Below are 13,543 nucleotides of genomic sequence, written 5' to 3' on the forward strand. Positions count from 1 at the left end.
TCTCATTCTTCCACACAAACAGTCTTCAAATCTTGAAGGTTCTGTGGGCCTCTTCTATCAACTTTGATCTTCAGTTCTTTCCATAGATTTTCAATTGGATGTTTCGGATCAATGTCTTGCTGAAATGTCCACCCTCGTTCCATCTTCATCATCCTGGTAGATGGCAGCAGATTTTGATCAAGAATGTCTCGGTACATTTTTCCATACATCCTTCCTTCAATTATGTGAAGTTTGCCAGTACCGTATGCTGAAAAGCAGCTCACACCATGATGTTCCCACCTCCAAACTTCACTGTTGGTTTGGTGTTTTTAGGGTGATGTGCAGTGCCATTAGTCCTCCAAACATGGTGTTCATTATGGCATCCAAAGAGTTAAACTTTGCTCTCATCTGACCAGATTATATTCTCCCAGTATTTCACAGGCTTGTCCAAATGTTGCGCAACAAGCTTTAAATGAGCTTCAACATGCTTTTTCTTCAGCAATGGAGTCTTGCGTGGTGAATCACTCCTCTGTCAGAAATCTATTTGATGCAAGATTTTTAAAAAATCAAGGGTTTACTTTTTTAATTTTTAAAGGCAGAAAATGGCTTAATCACCACATCTGAATACAGACAGGAGAGTTAATTGAGTTAAAACAGACAACTGTCACTGTGATCCTACAGACTGATCGATATCCATATGTTTCATGGAGTCACAGCAGTATCCAGGACCCATCAGGCAGGAATTAATTGTGAATGAACATAATGAACATAGTTCATCTAACTGTCTGTCTCAGTCCAGTCCACAACCTCCTCCCCTTTTAATGCACATAATAATAAAATACAACAAAAGAAACCCCCTCTCTCTCCCACACACAGTAATACAATCTTCAGTGTCTCAGATCAACTCAACTCTCTCATCTTCAGTTCCCTAAATTGGGAAGTCAACTATTAATGAAGGCTTGGGGGTCAGCTCTAAGGTCAATTCAAGTATTGTTACAGAATGGCAGTCAGCACTGACCTATATTTGCTGCAGCATATAGAGACAGGGAAGACAACACTACAGGACACATTGTCTCTTCATCAACGCTATAGGAAGGAAACGGATGGTCCAGTGGCAGAGCTGAGAAGCATCAATGCTGCTAATCCATCTAGTTATTACCAGCAGCCAGGCAGAACAATGGCAAACCAACCAGGAGATTTAAGCTCATCAACACAGTGTACTTGAAGGCTTTTGGACATTATATCCAAAAGAAGAAAAGATCTCCCATTGGACAACCATACAGGCTGCTAAAAGTTACATGTTTTAGTCAAGGATGCCTCAGTCGAGCCCAGAAGTCGACGACATCATGGTACAGATTGACTCTGTTTAACAAGCACCCACAATAATCTGACTGAATTCTCCTAAAACATGAAGGAGATCTGATCTGAGGTGCAGTTATCCACATTAAAACACATCTTGATAACATCCTGAAAAATAGCACGGAAAACACAGCGGTTCATACTGACCAGCTGCAGTGAGGTCAGGTAGCGTTTCCACCAGAGATATTTGTTCATGCTTGGTCCGAAAGCTGCCAGGCCGTAGTACAAGTACATCACAACGTGGACGAGGGAGTTAATCAGACCTATCAGGAAAGCTGTAGACAAATACGCAGGATGAAGACCTCATATATTATCTTCGTGTACTTGTGTCAGTGTGGATTCTGCTGGAAGACATATTTGTACACTTTGTTCTTTTTCCATGGCATGTTGTGCGACCAGACTGGTGGGTTGTACTCACACTGGCCCCCAGCCACATATTTAACCCCGGCCCGACAGTTGAATATCATGGTGGAATGATGGTAGACGTGGAGGAAGGTCAGCTGACTGTTCTTTTTCCTCAGGATGAAAAATATCTGAGCCACAAACACACAAAGTAATTGAAGTGAAGCCATGTGTTTATACAGTGGGTAAAATAAGTATTGAACACGTCACCATTTTTCTCAGTAAATATATTTCCAAAGGTGCTATTGACTTGAAATGTTCACCAGGTGTCAGTAACAAACCAAGTAATCTATAAATACAAATAAACCAAAACAAATAAGTTCAGAAATTAAGTTGTATAATAATGTGAAACGACACAGGGAAAAAGTATTTAACACACTTATTGATATTTATGTAATACTTTGTACAAAAGCCTTTGTTGGCAAGGACAGCTTCAAGACGCCTCCTGTATGGAGAAACTAGTCGTATGCATTGCTCAGGTGTGATTTTGGCTCATTCTTCCACACAAACAGTCTTCAAATCTTGAAAGTTCTGTGGGCCTCTTCTATCAACTCTGATCTTCAATATTTTCCATATTGTGGATTATGGCATCTAGAGTTTAATTTTGCTCTCATCTGACCAGACTATATTCTCCCAGTATTTCACAGGCTTGTCCAAATGTTGCGCAACAAACTTTAAATGAGCTTCAACATGCTTTTTCTTCAGCAATGGAGTCTTGCGTGGTGAACGTGCATACAGGCCGTGGCGGTTGAGTGCATTACTTATTGTTTTCTTCGAAACAACTGTACCTGCTAATTCCAGGTCTTTCTGAAGCTCTCCACAAGTGGTCTTTGGCTCTTGGACAACTCTTCTGATAATTCTTTTCACTCCTCTGTCAGAAATCTTGCGAGGAGCACCTGGTCGTGGCCAGTTTATGGTGAAATGATGTTCTTTCCACTTCTGGATTATGGCCCCAACAGTGCTCACTGGAACATTCAGAAGTTTAGAAATGCGTCTGTAACCAACGCCATCAGTTGTTGTTTTTTTACAACAATAGGGTTGCGAAGGTCTTGAGCGAGCTCTTTGCTTTTACCCATCATGAGATGTTTCTTGATGACACCCTGGTAATGAGACACCTTTTTACTGGCCATCAGTTGGGACTGAACCAGCTGATATTAATTTGCACTGACAAGGGGCCGGATTTCTTTCTAATTACTGATAGATTTCAGCTGTTGTCTTGGCTTTCCGTGTCTTTTTGCACCTCCCTTTCTTCATGTGCTCAATAGTTTTTCCCTGTGTCATTTCACATTATTACACATAACGTAATTTCTGAACTTATTTGTTTTGGTTTCTTTGTATGTATGGGTTACTTAAGTTGTTACCAACATCTGGTGAAAATGTAACTTCAATAGCACCTTTGGAAATACATTTACTGAGAAAAATAGTGACGTGTTCAACACTTATTCCGCTGTACATCAGCAACAGAAAGTAATTAGGTGAGTAAATCTTGACATATTATTGCAGGTTAAAATAAAACAAAACTTTAACTCGAAGTTTTAATTATTTTAAAGATGAGAGCAGATTGTATGTGTGTCTGCTTTTAAAAGTAAGACAGTGTAGATGTTCCTTCTACATTCTAGAAATTCATGAGAAGAAAAGTGAGTTACAGAAAACATTCAAAACTGAGAAGTAGTACCCTGTAATGCATCTTATTACACAGAAGTAAACCAAATCCACACTTTTTCTACACATAATGAAAAAAGGTGAATCTAACAGAAATAAAACAAAAATGCATTCATGTAATGTCTAATAATTACTCGTTCATTCTTCAATCCTTTTCAAAATTGCTTAAACATGTCAAAATGATGAAAGAATGGGATGAGAGTTGAATCTACTTTAAACAGCCATCTGACTGGGATTAGCTCGGCAGCAATGTACTCCATCAACTGTCTCTGTGGGTGACGGTAACCGTCAGTCCACTATCTCTCCACACACATCCATCTGCAGCCTCCTGCAGGCAGGTTTTATACCGCAGACATCATTAATGGGAGAAAACGGGGAGTAACCGGCGACTGGATCCACACAGAGGAGTCGGGCTGGAAATGCCAGCAGAGAAACCATAACCTGATTACTGCTTAAAACAGATCCAAACTTCTCTGTTTACTGCTGCTTAACTGCCTAAACTACAATCTGTTTAAACATTTGATCAAAAATAACACACTGACGAATCACATTCTAACATTCTAACTATTAAAGAAGCTAAAACAGTTGAGGATGATCTTATCTATCCACTGTCATCAGCACCAGGATCACTGTGGTTGGCAGGCAGCTGCTGCTGCTGCTGCTGATGATGATGATGATGATGATGATGATTATGGTGGTGACGATGGTGGTGTTGATGATTTTGGGTTTTATTTTGACTTAGATCATGCTGACGTTGGGTCTGATTCAAGTGACTGGTGTGCTGATGTTGGTGATTAGGAGGAGGATGATGATGATGATGATGATGCTGGCTGTGGTGATGCGTCCCACCCGAGGCTGTGGCTCCCTCCTCTGGAGCATCAGTGTCCAAATGAATTGTGGGTACTGTAGTTGTTTGATTGACGTTTAACTGCGTTGTTGCATTCTTTATGATGCTGTGTCTGCCGCTTGTTAAAGTAGAATTAGACTGGAAAAGATAAATATAACAATATTTAATATTTTTGGCTTAAAAGCTGCATTTATAACATTTTTGGGTGAGATAGGGGCAGAAGATCAAACTTGAAATACAACAGAGATATTATTATTTTATCAAGGCACTATTACAATAACCTGCGACAATATCGTGTTTATAATCAATATTTTCTTACTTTGTTTTGGTCTCCACCAACTCTTGAGGGAAATATGTCTCTTTAACCACTAAATGCTAAACTGTACTTGCAATCAAAGTGCTAACTTTGTCTGTCTGCTGTTTGGTACATAAAGGGTAACATAAAAGGGAGTTTCTCAAAACCATTTTTCCATTATTCATTCCTAGGGCTTGTTAAATCACAATCAAAGGCCCAGAAAACCAAAACAAATAGCTAAAAGAGGCACAAAAAAAACATAGTAGAGCTGACATGAAGTTCAATAATAATTCCCTATAGGTCTGTCACTATTCACTTAATTTGAACCATTGACAAGATTAGCTCCAATTCAAAGGGATATAATATTGTATTCATTTTTGATTGCTTGGGTACTTCATAGTACACTGAAAATCACTTGTAAAGGATTCACTACCACAGGTGTGTGTGTGTGTGTGTGTGTGTGTGTGTGTGTGTGTGTGTGTGTGTGTGTGTGTGTGTGTGTGTGTGTGTGTGTGTGTGTGTGTGTGTGTGTGTGTGTGTGTGTGTTTGTTTAATGTGATTACTCACAGAGCAATTGCAGATATCTTTATGATAAGTGGCTCTGATGGCTGCCTCTACGTATGGGTAATGCAGGAAACTGTAAGGCAGCACTATATGGAAGGTGAGGAGGCCACACCTGGAGAAAAAGGAGAGACAGAAAGAATCCAAATTTAGATGGGAATTACTGCAATTTTATTGACTCCTTCATAGTTTGGTTTAAAAAAAAAAAAAAAAATCTGTTTAGACACCCTGAAAATGATCAAGACAAGGAATCTGAGATTAGTGCTGATATGATATGCACACAATCTCTCAAATCTATTGCTGTGATTGGTTGTTTTGACTGTCAGTCAACTGGTTACTCTTTCCCTAACCTTAATAATCCTGACCCTAACCGTGTCCCTTCCACAATGTAACCCAATCTGGCATCAGTCCTTACCTATCATAAACCAGGAAGTCATCTTTGTCACCGTCCAGAGCCTCCCACACATCACTTTGAAAGGGAGCCTGCTGATACACGGGAACTCCAGGGGGCGCTCTTTTCTTCAGCTCCCAGTACATGGCTCTGGAAAGGGCCTCCTGCTCGTTCACTATCATGAAGGACACCTCCGTCAGGTTGCTGTGGTTCAGCTTGTCACGCAGGCCTCCAATTCTGTAGGTGGACAGATGGAAGAAAAAAGAACTCTGGGAATAATCTGACCCCACTGCTAATTCAGACAATTGGAAAAGGATTTGAACTCTCATCTGAAACCATGCACAAGGAGTGTTTAAAGGTTCAGTGTGTAGGATTTATTAAAATCTATAAAATCTTATTTCCATAATGATATTTTCACTATTGTAAAATCACCTGAAACTAAGAATAATTTTATAAAGTTCTGGTTTAAGGACTTTACTGTTTTAAGTGCCATGAAATGATCAGATTTGGCGCTATATAAATAAAATTGAATTGAATTGAATTTTCATTACCTTAGAATGTGACCTAAATATCTACTTGTCCCCTTCCATGCTGCACCACCATGTTTTTACCGAAGCCCAGAAGGGACAAACCAAAGACAAGGGGGCCTTTGGCAGCCTCCATAAGTTCTGTTACACACTTGGAAGGGGAGAGTGAAGCATTCTGCAACCTCACCATGAGATGCTACTATATCCTACACACTGCTCCTTTAATCCACCTAAACAATTATTTTTCCATTTGAACAAAAATGAATTTCATCTGTGCGGTTACTTTTTCTTATTAAAGAAAGAAAAGTGACAGAAGGTAACTGAATGTTTTGCACATTAATGCAACAGTCCTAACTCAGTAAAGCTAATAGAAAAGCAGCATTACAGGACAAACTACAACGGAGATGTACTGTGCAACACATATTTCTGTGCTAAATCTGCAGCTGAACAATGTTTGGATCATTGACTGTATATGAAAGTGGACGTAGTTATGAGGCCGATGTGAGTGCCACTAGAGTTTGGCTCCAAAAATTCTCCGGCTCCAATTACCAACATTCAACTGGTCTCCTAAAATTCTGTCGATCAATTTTTTTTCCCACGAGTTATGTCAGCGTTGCCAGCTAAAATCTGTGTTTTTGGGGGCGTGTCTTTGATTAACAGACCTGTGGGGCTGTGAGGTTCAATTGTATTGGTATCGCAGGGTTTCCAATCAGACCGAGTCAGATTCTCCGCTCGTTCCCCCCCAGCTGGTCCAAATATGGTCACTAACAGCTCCAAACGGCAATGAACTGTAGCAAGCTTTCCATTATCTGAACTCGAGGCTTCATAACGGTCGTTCACAAACCAATGGGTGACATCACTGTCGGTTCCAGCTTGGTTTGGAGGCATAACAAAGGAAATTTGAGCAATAATGCTGCATGAGTGTTCTACATGGACTTTTTCCATGGTGAATTTTTGTGCTTTTATCCAAGGCTAAAAGGCTGTCTGATCTGTCGCTAGTTTATAATATATATATATATATATATACCACAAGGTTAATGTTTTGTGACTGCGATCACTTAATACATAATGAAAAAAGTGTATTGATGGTTATTATGTCTGAAAGGATAAAGACTGAAACGTCTTCCAAAGAGAACAATCCCTGACATTTTCTTGCACTTTTTCTTTAATCCCTTTTTCCCCCCCCTAAAGATCCACATGTCCAGAGTTGTGTTACCAAAAGTAGTACAGTATATGGTATAAGCATTTAACACTGAGTGTGTCATTCATGTGTGTATTTTTAACAACTGCGTTCTCTTACTTGGATGCCTGAGTGAGACAGAACTGTCAGCTGGCCTTCAGCAGCGCCACCACGACCACACTTCCCAGTAGTTTCTGCATGGGTTTGTGTCCCTTGATTTCCCAGTGGGGGGAAGATTTGCATATCCTGGAGGCATCATTGTCCCCCTCCACTAACAGAGTGGTGTGTGAGGCCCACAGCAGACCTGGCACAGCCGTGTACAGCCACAGCGTCGAGAGAGAGCGCATTGTCCCTCCCTGGCTGCTTGGACTGATTCTGGACAAGAAAGATACGTGCAATAATAATCCATGTTATTTTAACCAAAGGGCACTTCTGCATCTTACATTCTTATTGTGGCACAAAATAGGATAAAGAATGTGCTTCAGCCTGATTATTGTTCTTTTATTTGCAAATGCATCCTGTGGACAACAGTGAACGGCAGCACATGCACTCTGATCAGTCTGGGATTCAATCATTGGCAGTCTTCCCGCACCCTGAAATGACTAGTCAGTCTGATCCCAAAATAATTAAAGGAGTAAACCCTCCTTGTCTCTCTCATCACATGGGAAGATAATCTGCAAAAAAGAGTTTATTATGGGGTAAACAGCCAATAGGATGAAGAATGTCAGGACTAAATGGACAGACAGCCTGGCAGAAACACCAGAGAGACAGAGAGGCTGGGACAGAGATGTTTACACCCACAGACTGCACTGTCGAACTAACATGGTCTGAATTCTCTCAGATAATTGCAGCTTGTTTGGTAGTCGATGGAAGATTAAAAATGTTTCATTAATAATTACAAATTTGAACTAAATCAGGACGCCAGTGTCTGAAAGACAACCTCATAGCTTCAGTTTTAACTGCATTAGAGTGGAAATTTGTGTCCCCTATTAGCAGGAGACACCTACTGAGTTCAAAATTAGACTAAATGTTTAAAAGACTCTTTATAAAATTTTAACTATTTTAAATCAAAGTCTAATTTTAGAGTTATACAAAAAAACAACAAGCCGATGTAAAAGTTGAATTATTTAGTGAGCCAAACAAGCCAAACTACAGTTGGTTAACATGTTTATCTTCAAAATAAAAGACTGATTAAAATAGAAAAATACATTTGAGCCCAAGAAGGAACTCTTACCTCTGTGCTCCGTGTCCTGTGTCCTGTGTCCCTCACAAACAGACAGACAACTCCTGTTGTTTTTAAAGCCTCTGAGGTTGACTGAGCACTTCCCCCAAATCAAACACAGAGAGAGAGAGAGAGAGAGAGAGAGAGACTCTTATCAGAGGACTTTAATTTGAAAGTGTTTAAATCACCCGGGAAAATAGGACAACAAAGGTGACCTAGATAATGCTCCATAAACTCTTTTTTGTTACTTTAGTGATCACCTTATCTATTTTTGATTTACATTTTTTTTAAACCTCTCCTCCTTAAGTAAAATACCTCGACATTTAAATCAAGGTTTTCACAGGCATCCGTGCTCCCCAGAGGATAATCCCTCTTGATTTTATTGGTCATCTGACTTCTCTTCTAGTGCCGACATTTTTTGGTATTGATAGAAGGTTTTATCCTATCCACCGAATGGATAGCCGTGACATTTGATTTTAATGTTTGGGGTGCCCAGAGGATGAATCCTTATCATTTCTTTGTTCATTTGACGAGTCCTCTCGCACCACCATGAAGTTCATGATTTGGAATAAGATGTCTAAACGACTCTTGGAAGGATCAACATGAGATTTAAAGCAGACGCACATGTTGCCTTCGGGATAGAACAAAGCTTCGGTGCTCCGCTGACTTTTCACCATCAGGTCCAAATTTTAAAGATCCAAGTGTTTGGTTTATAATCAACATCTGGTAAACCAATGACATTACCGTCCACCTCAGCAGTTCTTTGTGTTCACTGTTCAATGTTACGACACTACAACAAACTGGTTGTCATGCTGAACTTTGTGTTAGCATGCTGATGTGAGCATTTAGGTCACACCACTGTGCAGGCAGAGTTTTCATATTTAATATGTACTTTACTACGTGAGCCAGGCTTTAAACTGAGAGGAGGTGAACGACACCATGACGAACAAACCCACGGCTCCATTTCTGAAAGAGGCCAGAAAATCGATGTCGTTCAGCACGAGAAGGTCAAAGTGACAAACGTGCTGGATTATCAGTCAAAGGCGGGAGAGTGGAAGGTTCTGTGTCCTGTAAAACAACAGTATATTTACATGGACGGGTTCATCTTCACAAAACTGCAGACAACATTTGTCGCGTTTATTCATCTTTCAACGCTGATCGTAACGGTGCCTTTACGTTTCGGTTCAACTTGGGTATCAAGGCAGCTGCAAAACAAATATCTAATCTTTCACGCGAGTGATTTGCTCAAAGTCCAACCTGAGCCAAAGTAAAATGTGATTGTTTGTAACATTGCAACATTGCCTGATAGTATTTAGTTACTGGAGTGATATTTGAGGAGAGTTGTGTTCAGGCTTTTATCACCAGTGGAGGTATGCTTTCGTTTCAATCCCAAGGTAACCAGTGTAATAATGGCAACAAGGCTGTTTTATCTGCTGGTGTATAAACTGTCTGATGTTCCAGTGTTTTGGATACTGACTGTCACGTGACTTAGTCGGATGGCCTGAGCAACACTTGGGTTTCATTTGATTTCTTCATCCATACAAGTTTTTGGAAGCTTCTTGAAAAACAGAAAAAAGTTTCACTTGTGCAAATTTGACCAAAATGGGCAACAAAGATCCAACTTTGTGGATATTATTTTAAGTATTTATAACAGGAGAGGTGTCTTCAAACAATATGATTTGAGCCCAAATCCAGATTATGTTTAAATGCAAACATTATACCAGACGGTGATCTTTATCCCAGTTGTGCTTTACGCACACCATCCCATCATGACAGATGTTTTTGAGGATTTTAAAAATAAAACTTGTACAATTCACAGGGAGCAGTTCATGCTGTAAAATGTTTACATGACACAGAAATCCTCATGATATCATAATCTACTTTACCCAAGGCGTGCACTCATCTGTTCTCCTTCCTGCATACTTCATTTTTAGTGCGCATGTAAACAGAGTCAGTGGGATGTTTGCTAAATCAGCTGTGAGACATTTTACTTTAAACACAAGCAGCAAATTGCTTTGTGCAAATTATTTGTCCACACAATCAAAACCGTCTCAGTCAGACGTCAACGTGCAACTTCGATCAGATCAGACCTGGACAGCTCAAAGCATGTCTGTTCATACCTTCCATTAGAATACGTACTGAGTACATCGTGATCAGATCTCACTTCTGGACCGTATATGCAAATAAACACCTACATCCTGTAAATAAACACGTACAGAAAGGCAGAGTTGAAGCAACAGGTAGTTCACCAAACGAGACATCTTTGCTCACTGGAGTCTCATTTTAATACTTCGTGTATCAGACATTTATGATGAATTTCACTTTTGCAAAGATCTGAATACCAAAGATTTGAATTCCCAACCTGAAACGTCACGCTCAACCCGATCACATCAGTTCAACATCACATGATGGAGTTATTCCTGCAGGTTTGAGAGGGCTGGACTCTGGTGGATAAGTGAATGATGGATGGGGCTGGGTGCTCTGCCACAGTCTGATGTGTGTCAAAAATTACAGGTGAGGTCAAATAAAAGAAAACACAAAACTGAACCCAGAAGAAGGCTTTGGTGAAACAAGCATCAGGTCGACAGCCAGTGTTTTTATTCACTTAACAGCTGCTTCAAACAGTTAAGTTTGCAGGTAAAGCTCTCGTACTTTCTTTTCAGTTCGCCTCCAATGTGCAGAATCACGCAGGATATTATTTTCTATTGGATATTACTTGCTCACACAGAGGATGTCAGTTGAGTGGGTGGTCTTTTAATGTGGCCCAGGACACTGCTAAAAGAATGTGGTCTGATCCAATCGGATCTCAATGTGTCCTCCAGTGTGTTCACACCTGTCCAGTAGTGATTGGATGACCCAGGACACATGTTAATACCAGGTGTGAGCAGGGCCATAGTCTCCATTGCTTAATGCCGTAAGCCTTCGGCTACATGGTACAAATGAAGCTCATCAGCATGTTCATGGTAAGAAACACCATCAGCATAAATCTCAGCTGACTGCAAGCCCGAGCGTCACACATCCGCAGAGCAAAGCTGTCTAAAAGTGAGGATTGTAAGAATATTTCGGATCAAATAAACTCTCACAATCTCTGTCAAGACGAGCATACATTTATACTGACGCTCAAGTTTTTTGAAGATTAAAAAGCACAACGTGCCCAACTTCAGTTACTGCAGGCATTTAACAGCAAAATCTCTCTTCAGTCTTCCCTCGGTTAAAGTCAGCAATTCATGCAAGCTGCTCAGATCAGGATAAAACTCCTATCAGTTCCTCCTCATCATTGTCTCCAACACCTTCTGTGGGACTGTCACATGTGGCCATGAGCCCCAGGCCCAGCTCCGCCAGCTCCTCACAGCTCATGTCAGTCGTCACCATGATCTTCGTCTCCAAGCGGTTACACAGAGTCCTGTAGGAGGGTAACGGGTAACCGATCTCTCTCAGGTACTCGTAACCCTTGGTGCCGACCGCACAGCGGATTTTCCGGGCCTTCAGGATTGTCTCTGGAGACCAGACAGCGCGACGGGAGCGCTTGGTGAGGGACAAGGCCCGGATCTGGTCCTCGTACAGGAAGTTTTGGAGACCCTTCTCGATCCGGTCGAGCCGATACAAACGCTTCTTCATCTCTTCTGCCTGTTAGAGACAGAGGAGAAGACAGTTTAATTATTATAGCCAATAATCCAATAACTGGGGGACAAAAAGGACAACAAATCAGATAGTGATTTGTAGAGAAAGACACCAGCAGCTGTCCTACCTCCTTCTGCAGCCTCGCAGTGTGCTGCATCTCCTGCTCCAGCTGTTTCTTAAGGAGTTGACACTGCGAGCAGGGCTGCTGGTCTTCAGCTGTCCTGTCGGCATCTCCGTCCTCCAGGCCGGGCAGAGGTGTGCGTCTGGCGTAGCCGTGGTCCCCGAAATTCAGCTCCTTCTCCACTACATGCACAAAGAAACCGCTAACTGGTGGTGAAGTATTGGTGGGATCTGACGTGCTTGAAATGCACTTTTTTAGGATTTAAGCTGCTGTAATACGTTTGATTATTAGTACGTCTGTTCGTGATCAAATAGAATCATTGAAAACAATTAAACATAGTTTTATTATTCTGAACATTGCACTGTGTAATATAAAAAAAACATTCTAAGTCCATTATTATTATAACTAATAACTATTATAGTTACTGAATTAAAGACACCTGCTTTTTTCTTCTTTTGTTTCTTCTATTTTATCCACCAAAAATAAATGCGACAGCCGCGAGGTCTGATCCAAATTTGACTTCTGACAGGTTAACAAATACCTGCGTATTTAGACAGCACAGTTTCATGGGACTGCCATTGAATTTGGGTGTTTGTTTTTTGTTGTTGTTGAATATTTTGTTTTGCTTATTAACCGTGAATCTTCTGTGTTACATCACATCCTGTATCACCAGTATTTTTTTTTTTGTACAACGTTAAGGTGTTAACATGGAGACACAGTTTGAATGACAAAGAGATGAAATGACGTTTAATTATTGAGCTACCTGGTTCAGGTTTCAGCGGCAGCAGGATGTATGGGCTGGTGACTGCAGGGAAAGGAGGGTCTCCCACACTGAACAGAGTGGGGATGGCATTGGGCTTCAGCTTCTTCCCCCCAGCTGGAGACCTGGCGATCTCCTCAAACTGGCTCTGCTCAAAATGGTCCTGATGTCAACATGCAGGGACACAGAAGACACACAGTCAGTCCAACTAGTTGATACACAAAAACACAAGGTTTACACAGTTTAAATGCACACATTAACCTCCCGCGGTCTATTTCTTTTGGACCTCCGTGTCTGAGTGTCTCCTAATGAAGGTGTTGTGAACTCACTTGACAGAGTCTGGAGTGAGGAGTTGGTTCAAAGTCCCGTCGACAGTTCACCACCCATTTCTTCTTCCGTACAGGGTCTTTGGGGAACCGAAACAGCTGCTTGCCGATGCTGGTTGAATTGGAGCAGTTCGGAGCGGAGCAGCCTCCCATCGCACCCGGTCCGACCCGACCCGGTCCGGTCCGGTCCGGTCCGATCCGAGCACAGCGGAGCTGCACGCAGCGGACTCACGTTAGCAATGGAGCTCCGGTGGAGCTGGACATATCATCACTTTCGCCAAAGTACTCGC

The 13,543-nt window shown here is 41.3% G+C and overlaps 2 protein-coding genes across 2 annotated transcripts; both read right to left on the bottom strand.

Moving 5' to 3' along the window:
• Positions 1-3,131: 3,131 nt before the first annotated feature.
• On the bottom strand, positions 3,132-7,574 carry selenop2 (selenoprotein P2). Its single transcript, XM_069711372.1, has 4 exons — positions 7,324-7,574; positions 5,521-5,733; positions 5,112-5,220; positions 3,132-4,387 (listed from the first exon to the last, which is right to left on the bottom strand). Exons 1-4 carry the CDS (start codon positions 7,548-7,550, stop codon positions 4,004-4,006), a joined length of 933 nt encoding a protein of 310 aa, XP_069567473.1. The 5' UTR covers positions 7,551-7,574; the 3' UTR covers positions 3,132-4,003.
• Positions 7,575-10,317: 2,743 nt separating this feature from the next.
• Positions 10,318-13,459, bottom strand: LOC138628356 (THAP domain-containing protein 1 B). Its single transcript, XM_069711359.1, has 4 exons — positions 13,257-13,459; positions 12,931-13,090; positions 12,174-12,349; positions 10,318-12,052 (listed from the first exon to the last, which is right to left on the bottom strand). The coding sequence occupies exons 1-4, from the start codon at positions 13,404-13,406 to the stop codon at positions 11,669-11,671; spliced, it is 870 nt and encodes a 289-aa protein (XP_069567460.1). The 5' UTR covers positions 13,407-13,459; the 3' UTR covers positions 10,318-11,668.
• Between the last annotated feature and the right edge of the window lie 84 nt (positions 13,460-13,543).

The sequence above is a fragment of the Brachyistius frenatus genome, unplaced genomic scaffold (assembly GCF_029030835.1).
Source record: "Brachyistius frenatus isolate BFR_SWC_R1_liver_20210118 unplaced genomic scaffold, ASM2903083v1 Contig_99, whole genome shotgun sequence".
Taxonomy (NCBI): domain Eukaryota; kingdom Metazoa; phylum Chordata; class Actinopteri; family Embiotocidae; genus Brachyistius; species Brachyistius frenatus.